This window comes from Pseudochaenichthys georgianus, chromosome 12, assembly GCF_902827115.2.
Source record: "Pseudochaenichthys georgianus chromosome 12, fPseGeo1.2, whole genome shotgun sequence".
NCBI classification, from domain to species: Eukaryota; Metazoa; Chordata; class Actinopteri; order Perciformes; family Channichthyidae; genus Pseudochaenichthys; species Pseudochaenichthys georgianus.
Genome location: NC_047514.1, coordinates 15,464,192 through 15,481,177, shown reverse-complemented (window position 1 = coordinate 15,481,177; position 16,986 = coordinate 15,464,192). Strand labels below are relative to the sequence as shown.

The window sequence follows — 16,986 nt, the reverse complement described above, 5'->3', positions numbered from 1 at the left end:
CAGGTAACACAGATAAAGAATCAGTGGCCAAGGGGCTACCAGAGAGATGTAAGTCCAGAATGGAATACTGAAGAAGTTGACCTGTGAGTAATGTTTCAACTAATGTTTCAACAGGTATTAAAGTAACTGAGGTTTGAAATGTAGAAAGAACATATTTACAGTTAAGCTAAAACATAGTAATGTAATGAGACAAAATGTAATTTAGACAACATCATGTAACTAGCCTGGTAAAGAAGTAAAAGCCATAGACTTTATTGTTTAGGTCATTATGGGGATATACATTTCATCTAGATTTATAATAGAAAGACATTTGATGACAGTTTGTGGGAATTCTGTATTCATTTTTTCAGCGGGATAATATTTAAGCACTGACGGGTAGAAGCAGTATTACCAGAAGCCATTCACTTAGTTAGTATTGTGATTTTGGTTGTTTTTGAATCCATAAGATTAGTGTGTTTCTTTACCAGAAACATTAACAGTTCAAATCATATTTAGATTTTTAATGGGATCTCAAGGATTTCATTTAAAAATAAACACAGATGCTTGTCAGAAATTCAGAGCTATTGAAATATGTTATTTAGTTTACCTAAATATGTTGGGGTTCTTATTTAGTTGGCACAGTCCAAGTATTAAGAATCTGAAGCTGCACAATTAGCGTAGGCTTGAGGGATTTGTATCAGATTTCTCCACACAGGTTGCTGACGCCAAAAGGGGGACCCGAGACGCAGGAGGCTGACTGTCATCAGGACAAAGTGGCTCAACCCCAGGTTTTCCGGCCCCTACCGAGTGACCCAGAGGACATCCCATGCCGTCCGCCTAGAAGGAAAGGGGGACAACTGGTACCACTGGAGCCAGTGTGCGGGGAAACCACCTGCTAGGACCAGGGGACGACATCAGGACGGATCTGGCTCTCGTCATGGAGGTCGACTCGGATGCTGTCATCAGCGGACTGGAGGAGAAGGACCTCGAGGACATCCATCCAGCAGTCGTCCCGGGAGGCATCATCATCGGACCGGAGAAGGAAGATCGGGAGGACATCTATTCAGCATCGACTCGGAAGCCGCCATCAGCGAGCCGGAGGAGAAGGAAGACATCTCTCTAGCAGGCAGCCCAGAAGCCGCCGTCAGCGGATCGGGGGGACAAAGACACGGCAAGCCAGGACGGCACAGGGGACTCCACTCTCCGCTGAAACAGGTGGATATAGCGGGTGTGGAGTTTGTTCTTGTACCCCATTTTTGGTGGATATAGCCGGTGTGGATTTTGTTCTAATATCCCATTTTTTGAGGAACTTTTAATATCCCATTTTTTGAGGAACTTTTATTAAACCATTTTTTGAGGAACTTTTATTAAACCATTTTTTTGAGGGACCTTTTATTAACTCATATTTAAGGGATTTTTTTACAGCTGACAAAGAGACCAGAACATTTCAGAGAATGAAAAAGGTCTGAAGGAGCCCTGCATTTCCTGATAACCGGTTGGTCGCTACTACTATTGGGAATAGTCGTCTATTTGTCCGCCCTACTGTATGTACATTGTAACCCTTAAAAAAGTCAAGGTTGAATGACCCCTTGGTCCACAGCATTCTTGATAACTTGGGTTGTTATACCATACGTTGGCATATACGTTTTTTACCGACCCTTGAAGAGTGGTTTACTAACATGTTTGGTCAATGGAAGGGTTTAATAATGTCTCTTTTTATTTCTGTAGGTACTTTTTTGGCCATTTTAATAACATGTGGGTGTTGTTGTGTGCCGTGCATCCGCTCATTATGTGTCAGACTAATCAGTTCCACCATTGAGGGAAAAGCTGCTTCTCCCCCTCCGTATCAAATGCCACTGTTGGCCTATGTCTCGGAGGGAGAGGACGAGTATGGAGACTCAGCAGACAAGGACGCAGTTTGTTGACATGTTTTGGTCTCCCTCTCCTTCTGCCATAAGACATTGCTATGAAGGGCTGTTTCCAAATGTTTAAAGGGCTCTAAATATAATGTTGAGAGATGAACACAGTGGAGAGGAATGACAATAGTTATGTTTCAAGTGCCTTGTGTAAGTTGAACTCTTTTAAAAGAGTGCAAAAGGGGGAATTGTGGAAATTGATGTAAGATATTGTACAGAAGAAGTGAGGCAGCATATTTTTGGTATATTCATTTTAATGTCACCCATATATAGGAGGTGTATTGCATCATGCTATCCCTAATATATGTGTGGGTTTATACATTCCTGTGTGTTAATAGTTGAAGGAACAAAAAGTACATTTTCCCTCTTAAATATAGAGATGTTTTTTATAGATTCCTGAAACAATGTTCCCTTTTTCTTAAAAGTAGATTAGCGCAATAGTCTTTTTCTTTGACTTTTACCCGTTTATCAAAAGGATGTTTTTAGGCTATTTTTTAAGAGGGAAGATGCAGAATTACTTGTGAGTTCTGTTTTGAGTGAAAAGATTACCCCTTTGAGTGTTTTTCTTGGTTAAACCATTGATAGGCTTTGCAAATTGCGAGGGACATTTTCCCCAGATATAATGATGTGCATCCTGCAGGCCTTCCCAACACCTTTGGCTTTCATAGAGGGAAAACATATGGACTATTGTGTGATAAGCTACATAATAAGAATGTGTTTTGCTTCAAACTAAAAACTGTTTGATACTCTGCTGGCCCGCGCTGATTCCCTGTGAGACAGGGTTTTTTGGTATCTCCCAAATGAAACTCCACCCTTCCTGTTTCTGTTGGTATTGGTATTGAGAAGCTGTGCATCTTTTTGTTCTGCCTCTCTTCTCGCGCGGCCCGGACCGGAGGGTCGGGGCGGCACGTGAATCAGGGCAGGAGTGGGCCTACTCTTTTACATTACGGATATGATATGATATGGCTTTATATGGTATGGTAATGTATTATATTGTATTGCATTATTACCTTTTATGATTAAAACAGATATTTGTTTAACCCTCGTCCTGGTTGTTTTGAGTGTTCCTTCTTTTAAAGCAAGCTCATAGGAACGGCGCGGAGAAGTGCTACCTACTCCTTCACAACACAGTGATCGCTAAGATCATTTGCAAATACTCCCACAGATGAATATTTATGGGGAACATTAGTTAAAATGAGATCAATTAGGGAGGATTTATTAGGGGACTTAATATTTGGGCGAGTAGGACTGTCCACATTCAATGAGATACAAAGGTTTTTAAAATCCTCTGACACTGCAGTTAACCAGTCCCAGTTAAAATCTCTGAGTAGGACTATTTCCTTGTAGTCTAGTTGTGATAAAAGATTTGCTAGTGAAGACAAGGAGTCTTTGACAGCTAGGGGGGGTCTGTAACAACTCACTACCATGACCTGTTGACCCTTTGCCACTTCTATATTTAAGGCTAAAAATTCAAATTGCTTACTGATCGATTTGGAAACTAATGTGGTTACACTGAACTTATTCTTAACATAAATTGCAACGCCACCACCTTTATTAGGCCGGTCGGTACAATACACATTAAAACCATTTAAGGCAATGTCAGAGGCCAAAATAGACTTATTTAGCCATGTTTCAGATAAGACAATGACGTCAGCGTCAGTCGATTTTGCCCAGATACGGACAAAATCTAGTTTACCTAACAGACTGTGCACATTCAAGTGGATGAAACCCAACCCAGACCTAGCTTTAAAATCAGCAGGAGTAGCGATCTGACTATTACTACTGGGCGGACCAGGGTTAGGTTGTACATTTCCTGACAGTAATAACAACAACAAAAACAGGCATCTTTTCCTCTTAAATGACACACATACACCGTCATCTACTTTAGAATCACCGGAAAAGTCTGCGAGAGTGTGATTAGAGCTCAAGAAGCAGTCCTGAAGAACCATCATCGCAGGAAAATAAAAAAGACAAACATATTTTGTCGAGCAGATTGACTGTGACAAGGCAACCGGTAATTGTTTGAGCAACACATCCGAACCTTTGCAGGGGATGCCCACTGCGGGTGGCAGAACAGACCTGAATCCACTAGTCTTCTCAGAATGACTAGAGATCTTCTCATAGTCCAAAACAGTTAACAGGCATAGCAGAATCCCGATATGGGCCATTTTCCCAGACCAGCACAGTATCCGGATAGGCGTGCAAGCAGGCCCGAAATGTGGAGGCGCTCCGTTCTCCTCGCGATATCCCCGGTGCAGAACCTCCTCAGTACAGCAGGATAGGCGAAGCAGGACCAGCTCGAGGCGTAGAGGCGCTCCTGTCTCTCCGCGATATCCCCGTGGTAAAACGTCCTCGGCACCGTAGAGCACGACAGGTGGAGCAGGTGGATACAGGCCTCAACTACAGCAGGTGTAAAGCAGGCCGCAGCCCGAACGCGAAGCCGCTCCGGTCTCTCCGTTACGACCCCCGGGGCAAAATCTCGCCAGGACAGCAGCACACGACAAGTGGAAGCAGGTCCCCGCCACAGCACAACTGGGCAGGTGGAAAAAGGGGGCCCAAGCAACAACGTGCAGCCGCTCCGTCTCTCCGCGACTTCCCGGGAAAAACCTCCCCACAACAGCACAGGTGCACAGGTAAACCTCCTATCCACGCCGACGGAAGAGAGGCAGCTCTGCCCCTCACTTTCCACACTCCGTGAGGCAGATGAGAAAATGTGCTCCGCTTGCGAAAATGGGCTCCACTCGCTCTGATCGACGAGTGTAGAGTGACGGCCGAGTGTAGAGTGACGGCCATCGATGTTGCTGTTTATTTCATTACAATGTTAAATGAGCAAACTCTTTACAAAGTGGATACAAAGTACCACAAAGTCATGTTTTGCAAAGTTACTTCAATGGACAAAGATTGCAAAGTGACCTCTTATTGACCTAGCCTTTACTGTCAAATATGTTTCTGAACATAATTGTACAGCGACCTTGTCATTGGCTTTAGGCAAAGATGAAAGGCAATGTATTACTTCATCAAAAACGGTATGAATACTCTGTGCAGTGCATTAGTAAAAAACTTTCAGAATTTAATTCACCTGAGGCCTGGTTCCACCTGCTCTGCTCTGCTGTGCTGCTGTAGCTGAGGCTTGTTCCACCTGCTCTGCTCTGTTGTGCTGCTGTGGCTGAGGCCTGGTTCCACCTTCTCTGCTCTGCTGTGCTGCTGTGGCTGAGGCCTGGTTAAACCTTCTCTGCTCTGCTGTGCTGCTGTAGCTGAGGAAACCGGCTGGCCCGGACAACTTAGAACCTTTCTTTTTAAAGATAGCTGCAGATTTTATTGCTCCACCTCTTACTTCTCTTTTTAACCTCTCCCTCAGCACAAATACAATTCCAAAAGTATGGAAGTCTGCTTATGTCTTGCCTTTACTGAAAGGAGGGGAGGCAACTATTTTAAATAACTATAGGCCAATCTCTAAATTGTCAGTTCTGGCTAAGGTGCTCGAACGACTTGTGAGTGAACAAGTAAAGGAGTTTTTATGTATAAATGATATCCTGTCTAAACATCAGTCAGGATTCAGAAAGAAACACAGCACCATCACTGCGACAATGAAAGTGATAAATGACATTACTAGTATTTTAGATAATAAGCAGAGTTGTGCAGCTCTGTTTATTGACCTTTCCAAAGCGTTTGACACCGTTGATCATCACATTTTAAAGCAGAGGCTACTCAGTATTGGCATATCCAGCCATGCAGTGGGGTGGTTTGTGAACTACCTCTCTGAAAGGTCCCAATGTGTTCATTTTGATGGACTGTCTTCTGAGTGGTTAAACATTTCTAATGGTGTACCACAATGTTCTGTTTTAGGACCACTTTTATTCTCCATATATATCAACAGTTTAGGTGATAATGTGGATGAAGCTACTTTACATTTTTATGCGGATGATACTGTGATGTATTGTGCAGGTCCCTCCATTAAAGAGGCTGTTGTTAAATTACAGGCTGTTTTTAACACTATTCAGACTCAGCTCTCTGAATTAAAGCTTCTTTTAAATGTGGATACAACCAAGGTAATGCTCTTTTCTAAAGCAAAAAAGACACCAGAGCCTGTTTTAGATATTGTAACTACACAAGGAACAAAACTTGAAGTTGTTGCCTGTTACAAATACCTTGGTATCTGGCTTGATGATTGTCTCTCTTTTAAACTTCATTTCAATAACCTACTTAAAAAACTGAGGGTTAGGCTAGGGTTCTTTTTCAGAAACAAGTCCTGTTTCTCGCTTGAGGCCAGGAAAAGACTAGTCACTGTGACCTTTTTACTTGTGCTGGACTATGGTGATTTGTTGTATATGAATGCACCTGCCAATTATCTGAGCAAATTGGATGCTGCGTATCACAGTGCTCTGAGATTTGTCACAAATTGTAAAGCGCTTACACATCACTGTACACTGTATACCAAGGCAGGTCTACCATCACTCTCTGTACGGAGGCTCAGTCACTGGTACACTTTTATTTATAAAGCTATGTTGGGCAAACTCCCGTATTACATCTGTTCTCTGGTAAAGCAGAAAGTTGCGGGCAGCTATTGTCTGAGATCGCAGGATGTGGTCTTGTTAGATGTGCCAAGAGTGAGGACTGTCTTAGGTAAGACGGCTTTTATGTGCGCAGCTCCACTTGCTTGGAACAGCCTACAGTCCAAATTCAAATTGAGCAATTTTATTTCTCTGAATGTTTTCTGACACTATGGGTGTTTGTAAGTGTTGGTGAATATGTAATTATGATGTCCTCTATTGTTTGTTTTTATGTTGTTTTTATGTTTCATGTGGAACTAAATTGATGCAGGTCTCCCTTGTAAAAGAGATCCATGATCTCAAGGGACCTATCTGTCTAAATAAAGGTTTGAAATTAAATGAAATGAATATCTTACTAATTTAAGCAGGGATGTGTTCCAGGTAGATGTGGGCCGACACCTCCCTCCCTTTTCAATTACAATATACTCATTTTGTTTCCCCTTTTCATCCTGTCTGCCCATGTGTGATCAGCATTTGGAATGCTGTTTAATAAATCACGGTTTTCAGCAAGGTATGCTTTATTTTTAATATTTGGATCTTATTGGCACACCCCACCATCATTTGCACATCTTCCTTCTGTGAGCTCACATTGGAACTGTCCCCTTTGAAAAATCTAATTTTTACACCCTGCTGTGCAGATGGCAAATTGCATTGTCACACACACTGGATGTGTACTAAAATAGCAGACAAGTAACGTATTTTTCCAAAATGTGTGTACAGTATATAACGTTGTTAATGTTAAGGAGTTTGTTTTATGTTCTTTGTTGAACAAAAGTGTATGGGAGCTCTCTGGCTAACTGTGCTTTTGTGTTTTGAATGGTAACCTAATTAAAGTAATGGTCCATTTGATTCGAGCATTCATTTGAATGACATTCACTAAACGGAAAAACATGTATTACAAAAATGATTTAGTATGTTTACCACATGAGCGAGAGTGACACTGTTTAGTTTACCATCTTAAAACAAATATGAAACAGTCCTTTTGTGTAAACAATCATATTCAACTTAAACATTTCAATATAATTGAAGTATTGCCTTCTGTTTGCTGCAGATAAAGCAATATGTCATGGTTCCTAATAGAAACTGGTGATGTAGTTATGGCAGACCCATTATGCATGTTAGTATTCTTGTCATCCACTAATTTCCAGCACTCACATTTTATGCACAAATGCAAACCTTCAAAGTCAGATTTCTTTCTGACAATATATTACAGTTCACTGTTTTGGTGGCCCATCCATCAACCCATTGACCCATCAACACATCCATCCTTCCATCCATCAATGATAGGTCTCTTTTCCAAACCGTGTTGCTACTGTACATTTCACCCTACAGTATATTCAAGACCACTGCTCTCTCCTCTTTGGTAGTTCTGGCACATCACCAATGGTCCTTAGACTTTGGAAATATTGATGTGTCACATTGACACTCATCTGCAAACTGTCTGATGTGTGCCTCTGTATCCTCAAGGAACTGTTCGGTCTCAGGTCCTCAGCTGAGCCCTGTCGAATATCGAAAACAGAATGCCTACATCCAATGCTTGACTTTATGCCACAAAAGGGAAACACACTTCCCTATTCTACATTAATGATTATAATCTTGGGTCAAACCTACTGGTAAAATGTTTCAGAGCAAAAGGACCATGCAAGCCAAAAAGCGGAGCTCAGTGCAATATCCACTGGGTAAAGGCTAGATTTTGTGATTAGAGCTTGGCAACATACACGTGCCCTTAAAGATGGAATATAATCACTTTCTTGGGAAGCCGGCTGATTTCAGAGGTGCTAATCCAATTCAGTGGGGCTCATTGCTTTGCCTGTGAATCCACACTCCTTGATATATGATGGAAGTCTTATTTAGGAATTGTCCATGGTGAGACTGCCAGGGAGGTGTGGGACTACAGAAAAATCACCAGTTATTATTTTTCCTGATGGATGGGAGAGTTTTTCATAGTGCAGATACATAACTATTAGAGTTGTTTGTAAGTTGCTAAGCAACAATGGCTGGTAAACTGCCACGGACAGCGGCTGTGGTCACAGAGGAATCCCACAGCAACACTATACTCTTGAAATTGAGCCTTTCACTGAAGACTGGACACAATTAGCTGCATTTTATATTGATAGTCAGACATTCATGTTACAAATGGGACAAGCTTTGTGTTTATGAATACCAGATCGAGTCTACACTGTCTGAATCATTCTTGATTTTTATAATAGCTAGTTTAAATAATGTCTGAGGATTAGAAAGACATAAACTGCAGTATTTATGAAGAGTATCTTCATCCAGTATCATCTGTGTCTTAGACAGGTAGAGACTTACCCTTTCTCAAACTGATCCAGATCCACTAAACCCAATAGCCGTGGAGTGTCTTTGGAGGGCACATTGCATTAAGGGGGAGGGTAGATAATCAATAAACAGCTAAACTGTGGCGTGCAGACTTTACACTCACACAGGAAGCATCAGGCAGCATGAATATTAAACCTTTATTTGATTGTTCAACTGCTGAGTAATTGTATGTGTAAATGCATTGTATATGTATCCCTAACACAATCAGCGTGTGCTTTAAAGTACGTTGTGCACACGTGATTAAAGGAAAAGGGGAAGGGCGAGGGGTCAGGTTACAATTGAGACTAATATTGATGTTAAAAACCTCCTTTCTATGATTTAGTAAATGCATCTGCTTCCTGCTTACCACACACACACAAAGGAATATTGTGCTGTCATTGTATTGTACCACAATCTTAAAAGTTCATTCTCTGTCTCAGGTCCCTCGGGTCTTATTCTTCTTCTCTTTATTTGGCAACTACATTTGTTCTGAATTAGACAGGCAACACATGGCATTCTGTGCATCAGTTCTTTCTGGCAGGCACTCAAAGCATTGACAAATGACTCCTTAATCCAGAGGAAAACAGAGGGTGTAGAAGGTGAGGCAGACAAAAATAATGGGTTGCCTCAGATGTGAGGTGCATGCTAACATACTCGCCTTCTGGATAGAGGGAGTTGAAGATGAAAAAAACAATCAATTCCAATATCCTTGTTGCAAGACAGTCCAGAAGGAGGGAAATTGGGCAAACAAATGATGAGGAAAACACGAGAATAAGGATATTGGAACGTTTCTTATAATGTTTCACACAATAGTGAATCATTGCAAAGAGTGCTGGAAACAAAGAGTAAAAGTTTGACTCATACATAAAGGTGTATAGCAGAGAAAATAACAATATTCCAATAGCCTTCCTCATGTATTTGTTACCAAACAGCATGCTTATATCATGCTTCTTTTACACATCATTTGCTAATCAATCTCATCTCTTTTGGCACTGTGACTCTGTCGCTTGACCCAGAAGCACATTGGTTGCATCTAAACACTGACTAATGTACTTGTTATTAATCTCCCTCTCTGCCTCTTGCTTTTCCAGATGATGAATGACCAGGCGATGCTGCCCAAAGTTAGAGCGCTGCTCCAGCGTGATTACAGAGCCCGTTATTGCTCTGCCCCTGCACTTGATTAATGCTCTTGTTCCCACTTCCCACAAATATGCTGACTCTCATCAAGCTCTTTCGTCTATTGAATAGAGTGCGTTTTTTTAAGATTGCCGTAATCACTGAAGAAAATCTAGTGGGTGAAGAAAGCAGGTACACCATAGTCATCAAGTACAAAATATCGTTGTAATCTTTTTTGGATGGACGTTAGGAGTAAGAGGATGGGGATTTATGTACTTTATTTGTCTAGCTTTTTCTTGCGGTTGCATAGGCAATGGCACATTTTGATGGTTCACTTGATCGCAGTGAGTCAGGTCATTAATCATCAGTGTGGGGTGTCAGTGGATACTGAGGAATTTTAACAGAAACGTATTGACCAAAAATACTCGACTTGTCGCTCAGTTAAGAGTGGCTGAGTTATGGGATGCTTTAATGTTCATGAAGTATTTGTTGACACATTGGCATTGGTTCAAAAATAAGCAGCAGGAACGCAAAGCTCATATTGATTCAATTTAAATCACTGCTAGTGGGAAAGTGATGACCATTTGATAAAATGTCTGATAGAAATAATTGACTGAGGCTCAACTTCTCCACTTTACAGTTGTTGACGCAAACATTATTGTATAGTGCAAGTGCAAGGTAATCTCACATTTCACACATTATAATAATTGTTCAGCATATGCTATGGTTCCTTGTTTTTCAGCACAACTGGGAAAGAAAATGCGCAGTTATTGATCAGTTAACTACAGCAAACACTTACACAGCAAAACATATGTTATGCCTTGCATTCTGTTCGGGGTTCTGCTGTAATGAAAAGAGGGCGAATATTCATTTTTAACAAAAGGGGCTGTCAAGGCCACTATTTACTGGAGGCTAATTCACACACACTGTTCATTTGTGTTTGGCTTAATGGCAATGCATTATCCACTCAAATAATTGCAAATAGACAAATAAAATAATGTAAGACTTTCATTTACTGATTAATGAATGAAGGAGGTTTAAAATGTGCTTTGTAAACAATGTAGTGATTGCCTTAATTCATACACAAATAAAATCCCTTTTATACAAGCAATACAAACATCATTATGTGCTGAACTATGCAAAAGCAGAAGCTCTGATTTTATTATTTCGACCCAATGTTTCCCTTTTATGTTTCCTGTATTTAAATAAGGCTTCCAGTAGAGTATGGACATTCACTTGAATTAATCTTCCCCTACCGAGTCTGGCTTTAAATGCCACGGGCTATGATTGCAAAGTCATTAAAGTGTAAACATAATGTAAACAAATGGATACAATCTATGAGATAGAGCTTGGCTTTATATTCCGTTTTTCTGTAATGATGGCAGCATTTTATTCTTTTGTAGGTAAACAGTAACACAAGCTGATATCTTTAATGTGAAGCCTGTGTCAAGAAGGCCATTACCAGTAAGGTGTAGTGAGAGTGAAATCATGGAGGCACTTTCTATTTCACACAGGTCTTACCCTCTGATTTGTTCTGCACACTCACCCCTGTGGAGCAGGGAACTGACATTTGCATTCACTGCTTAAGCCTATCAACCTAAAACATGATCACCTGTGGTCAAGGTTGACCTTGCGGATCTGACAAAGCACTGCCACTCTGTTTCAAAATGTGCATAAATATAAAAAAATAAACAATCTTTATACGAATGCTGTGATTGAATAGCTGCAAAACAAATAGAAACACTTTTAAATTCATTTCAATTGAAAAAAAAGTTCTAATTGAAAACGGCAAAAAGCAAGGTCTGTGGAATTATCCAGAGACTAACCAAAAGTGCATTTTCAAAGCTTTAAGCAGCAAAAGCACATACTATTTTATTTTACTACACTGGACAAATAATACTGGACTTACAGAATACTTAAAAATAGTGTGTGCTGCCATAAAGAGGCACTTTTCTTTGAAAATACACCATGTACCTGATAAACATCTAAACATACTGTGTACATTGGTGCTTAGTGTAGTCTAAATTATTCAAGGTCTGTTGATGTTGATAAAAACAGAAAAAAACATATCCACTTACAAACTCAGCATGGTTAAGCTAACACTTACCTTGACACTCACTTTTTTAGATACAATACTTTCCATTGGATTCTAGCCAATGAAGCTGGGATGCATCCTATTAAGTGCCACCGCTACAGTGCATCTCACAATTTCTCGCACAAACATGTCTATTAAGACTGACTGATTGTGTCGATGTCTGCATAAACACTTTAGGAAAGTGCATTAGCGAGAAACTCCATAAAAAAGACTTTGTTCCACAAAACTGCTGGGTAATGAGATGCCTGCATTATTCATGACAATCTGAAGGATCCTATGTTACATAAAAGTATCATCAAGCAAATACAAATCATGAACTTATTATTCCAATTAAAACCAGCTTTTAAATCAGTCATACAATCTGCATTTCTTCTAATTGTAATGAGTTATATTTTTATCCTGGTTTGATGTTGTTAAATAATGTTTTATCTCTCAAAAGCTCAAGTCAGTTAAGCAACAAAGAAACATGACATTCTTCTTATTTATTGTAATGGTGTGAATATGTAATATGTCCTGTTACCATGAAGAGTCAGATTTAATACCTAAGTTCCCAATATTAACACAACTATATTTGAAATGCATAGTCACTAAATGGAGCTCATACTGTACATTGAGGCAGACAAAGTGTATTCTAAAAGATACTGCTGGTGTACATCCATGGTGACAAAATCAGACATGCTCGCCACTTTAATGAAGGGCACGTCATTCCACTGATGAATGGCTAAAATTGCTTTCTCAAATGTAGCTGCCGCAAAGCAGACAAAGGCTAAGTTCTTGCTCAATACTGAAGTGCTCAATATGCACCTGTGTTTGTGACATAAACCAGCAAGTCTATTCATCCCGAAATAACGGTGGCACTTGAGTGACAGTCAATAAAAAGAAAATGTACAAAGGAAATAATTGCATTGAAAGAACCGCTCAAGCTTCGATCTAAAAATGATCTATTACTATATATTCTGAATCTGATCAACAACATCCTGCTCATGTATTAAAGGCATGGCTACAAACGGATGTTGCTACAAAACGTGTCCTGGTTTTTTAGCTCAACATCACTGATCACAACCCTTTTTCTAAGTAAGTGAAAAACCTTAGCTAAGTAATCGAGAGTCGTAACCCAATCCCATTTACGTCAGAGTTTGAAACCTGGCCATTCCTCCATCACAGAGTGCAGTGAAGATTCTGATGATACTTCCAGTCAGGTAAAGTGAGCATGGTCTGTTTGAAGTGGCTAACTGTTATATTTTTGGCATGTACAGTATTACACAGTAACAGCTTCTGACATGCTGAGGAGAAAAGACACTTTGTGTTAAAAGCTGTCTGCAATGTCAAGTTGTCGAATACACTGATAAATACAGTGATGCTCTGGAATCAGTACAAAGAAGATGTGCAAGATTCATTTTAGGAGATTATGAATGGGACAGCAGTGTCACATAAATGCTCAAGAGGTTGAACTGGGATTGAACTGGGTGGAACTGGGTGGAACTGAGTGAAAGGCGGCGATTGGCTCGTTTGGTTCTCTTCTTCAAGATTGTCCATAACATCTCCGCCATTGTACCTAGAGCCAGTTAGAAGTGCAACCCGCAAAGCGAACTCTTTGAACTTCAAGAGAACTTTCGCTACTAGTGACACTCTTAAGCCTCTTACACACCGAGCCGATTATCGGCGTCGATAGATGTCGATAGATATCGGGCCGTCGATGGGCGTCGTGTCGCCCTACTCAGATTGGTGTGTACTGCACCGTCGTTTATTTTCGGGCCGTGCCGACACCTTCCGCCACCGATTTTACATGTTGAATCAGGGGGCCGTCGGCCATATAAATCACTCTGATTGGCTGTTCAGCTTAGTGAATCAGTGCATGTGAAGCGAAACGGAAGTGAGGGACTCAAACAAACTATTAAGAAGGCAAATCTGAGATTTCATTTAACTCCAGCTCTCGACACAGGCTCGGGAAAGCCCCATGAGCTTCTCGCTGTAGAGTGAAAATGGAATGCACATGCTATTTGTTGTTTGTGTATATCACGCAGTCTGTTCTTCTTCTCTCGGTGTATCACGTAGTCTGTCTTCCGGTTGTTGCCTCTTTTGGATGACGAATACACACTACCGACGCCTGCTGGGGAGTTATTGCCACTCATGCATGCACTGTTCGTACGTGCAACTTGGCCGTCGGCTGAACGTCTTTGCGGTGTGTTCCAGTGCGAAACATGGCCAAGACGCAGGAGACGTGAGGCGACGTGAGGCGACGTGAGGCGACGTGAGGCGACGTGAGGCGACGTGAGGCGACGTGAGGCGACGTGAGGCGACGTGAGGCGACGTGAGGCGACGTGAGGCGACGTGAGCCGACGTTCCGTCGGGACGTGTTCTTTGGTGTCAGTTTGTTGTGTAAGAGGCTTAAAATACTATTTCTTACCGAGAACAATCAGAGAGTGGAACTTGCTACCAGAAGAGGTTGTCATTGCAGAGTCCGTGGAGTGCTTCCGGCAAACTTTAAGTGACATTTAGCGGGGATCATCCATCCCCCACTGAGCGTGATACCTCTGGGTTCTGCTCAGTATTAATCCAGATCCAGGATGAGTCCCTGTACTCTCCACATATTCATGTAATGGCAATTTTAAGGTAAAGGGACATTTTCCTCACTAATCATCTGTACTCATGAAGGCAGTAATATCTAACATGGTTTGTGGACAGTCACTCAACTGTTTTTTTGTCAGAGATGTGAGTGTTGTTGCTAAAATGTTTTCCAAAAGGACATATTGTCAAGAGGAAATATGATTCAAAGAAGAATGGCAAGACAAATGCATTTATTATCCTGGATGGGCGTGCTCACAGTGAAGCTGCTGACCAGAGATCAGTGATTCCATCTGGCAGTCACAGCAGGCTCAATGCACTGGTCACTGAGTCAAGCCGCAATGCTTGAAAAATGAATAAATAAATAAAATAACATTAACCTCTACGTTGTGTAATTAAGTATGCTTTACAAACAAGAGTACAACATACTGTAGGTAGGTAAAGATAACACAAATAAAAAACGGGAAAGGGCTTTGTTCCTGACCTCTGACCTTATGTGGAATGTATACATGGACGGTTTTATTTAAATGAAGTCTGACCTGAACTATTTTCCATGATAACGAATGGAATACTAACTGTTTACATCATTTGTTTACAGCTCTACATGTCAGAGTTTGCTTTGCCTTGTTTGCAGAATTTACATCTATGTTAAGGGTTTATATCCAGAATAATTTGTCACTATTTGGTCTCCATGTTGGGCACCACTGGAAAAGCCTTAGTTTAATTTCAGTTACTGTCACTTTAGACGCAATTACAACAAATACAAATGTTGTACAATATTGAAACAGTTACAGACATGTGGCTAATGGAGCAACCGATGCTGTATGTTACTGCTGAATCCCATTTATTTTTTAATTTGTTGGTCTAAATTACAGTCTTATCAATACCAAATACCAATACAATATTTTTGCTTTAAAACAATCATCACTTCATCATTATTAATACATGCACATCAGGTGGGGGCTGGGGGATAAGGTGTAGGTATCTTTGTAATTCGTTTTTTAACACATTTACCGTGTTGAAGTTGATTATGTCTGCATAAAACCTAATACAAATATTTGCAAAAAAAAATAAATGTAACATTATTTTATAGGTAACGCAATGAGTTCAGTAATGCACAGGCATATATTGAACTGTACTCCTGTATAACAATAGAATTATTTATATTTAAATGATGTAAAGAGTGGAACATGTGTGTATGCAGGAAAGGCAGACAATAGGGGTTTTCAAATCAAATATCACTTCCCAGGCTGGTGTCAGTTGGATCCAGTGGATGGGTGATTGTTTCAATCTGCAGCTGATGCTCTGACGTGCTTTGTGATATTCAGCTGCACTGATGCATGCCAGCTTGTACTGGCTGGATGGATGAGAAAAACACCATTCTGTTGTTGCCACATTTTTGTTATTGCACTTTGGGATTGCCAAATGCATAATAACCTTGTTGACACTTCTTACCTGTTTGGATTACATTTTTTAGATCTCTATGTGCACAGTCAAAAAAGTGTTTGTACTGCTGCTTTGCCTGTCACTTTAGCCCTCTACATTTGAAACCCTATTATATTTTAAATACATAGTTCAAGGGTAATTTGCATGTTATTTCATGTCAAGTCTTATGAAGTTGAGTATTAGGCTCCAACCTTTCATAGCATGTACATACAGTATGCTAATCTTAAATTATTTATAATTTTTCAGCGTTTTCAATGTCAAATAGACCAACATTTGAAGTATTTGGCTGTCATAAAAGTACAGCCGGTTATAAAGCATCCACACATGATGACGCCTGTGACATTTCTATATGTTACATGTAAAAGAGAAACACAAAGAATAGTTCATTTGAACCATATTTGAACCACAGAGCACTTCCCTGTTCAACACAAGTGTGGAGTTGTGAGCTGAGTCAGACTGACCTGACCTCTCCTGGGTCTTCAGTAACCATCACGTCTGTCTTACAGCTGGCGATGGGGTTGATTGACAGCTCCACTGGTGGCACCACAAAGCTCTTGCTGACTGGCAGCCACAGCCCTTGGCCCATACTGTAGAATGATCTGTGTTGGCAACCAGGAGAAAACATAAATGTCAATCAAACTACTGCCACTTTCGAACATTTTGTTATTACTCACATAGTTGTTTGTATATATATATAGAGCTGCATTCACATGAGAAGCGGAAAAATGGCTCTACGCTGACGTTGTATTTCTATGGAGAGAGTGGTGCCGCCCTACTGTGTCAATCAGCACTCACAATTGTTGCCTTGTGCTGACCTTTGACGCAGGTACCACTGACCTTTCAAGGCCCAACCAATCAGACAACAGCTGCATAAGGTGGGGCAAGCCATCAGATGAGATAACCATAGAAACACATCTAACTGGCTGTTCTGAACGCAAGGCTTTGCACCCCACCTCGCGCTGAGCAAAGAGAAAATCACATGTCATGTGAATGCATCTTC

The 16,986-nt window shown here is 40.7% G+C and overlaps 1 protein-coding gene across 1 annotated transcript in view; it reads right to left on the bottom strand.

The window, feature by feature from the left end:
- The window catches only part of LOC117455880 (astrotactin-2-like), a 337,211-nt gene that overhangs the window by 133,322 nt on the left and 186,903 nt on the right, over positions 1 to 16,986 (bottom strand). The window contains exon 10 of the mRNA XM_034095512.1: positions 16,448 to 16,585. Coding sequence (XP_033951403.1) covers positions 16,448 to 16,585 — 138 coding nt within the window. The remainder of the gene's footprint in view (positions 1 to 16,447; positions 16,586 to 16,986) is intronic.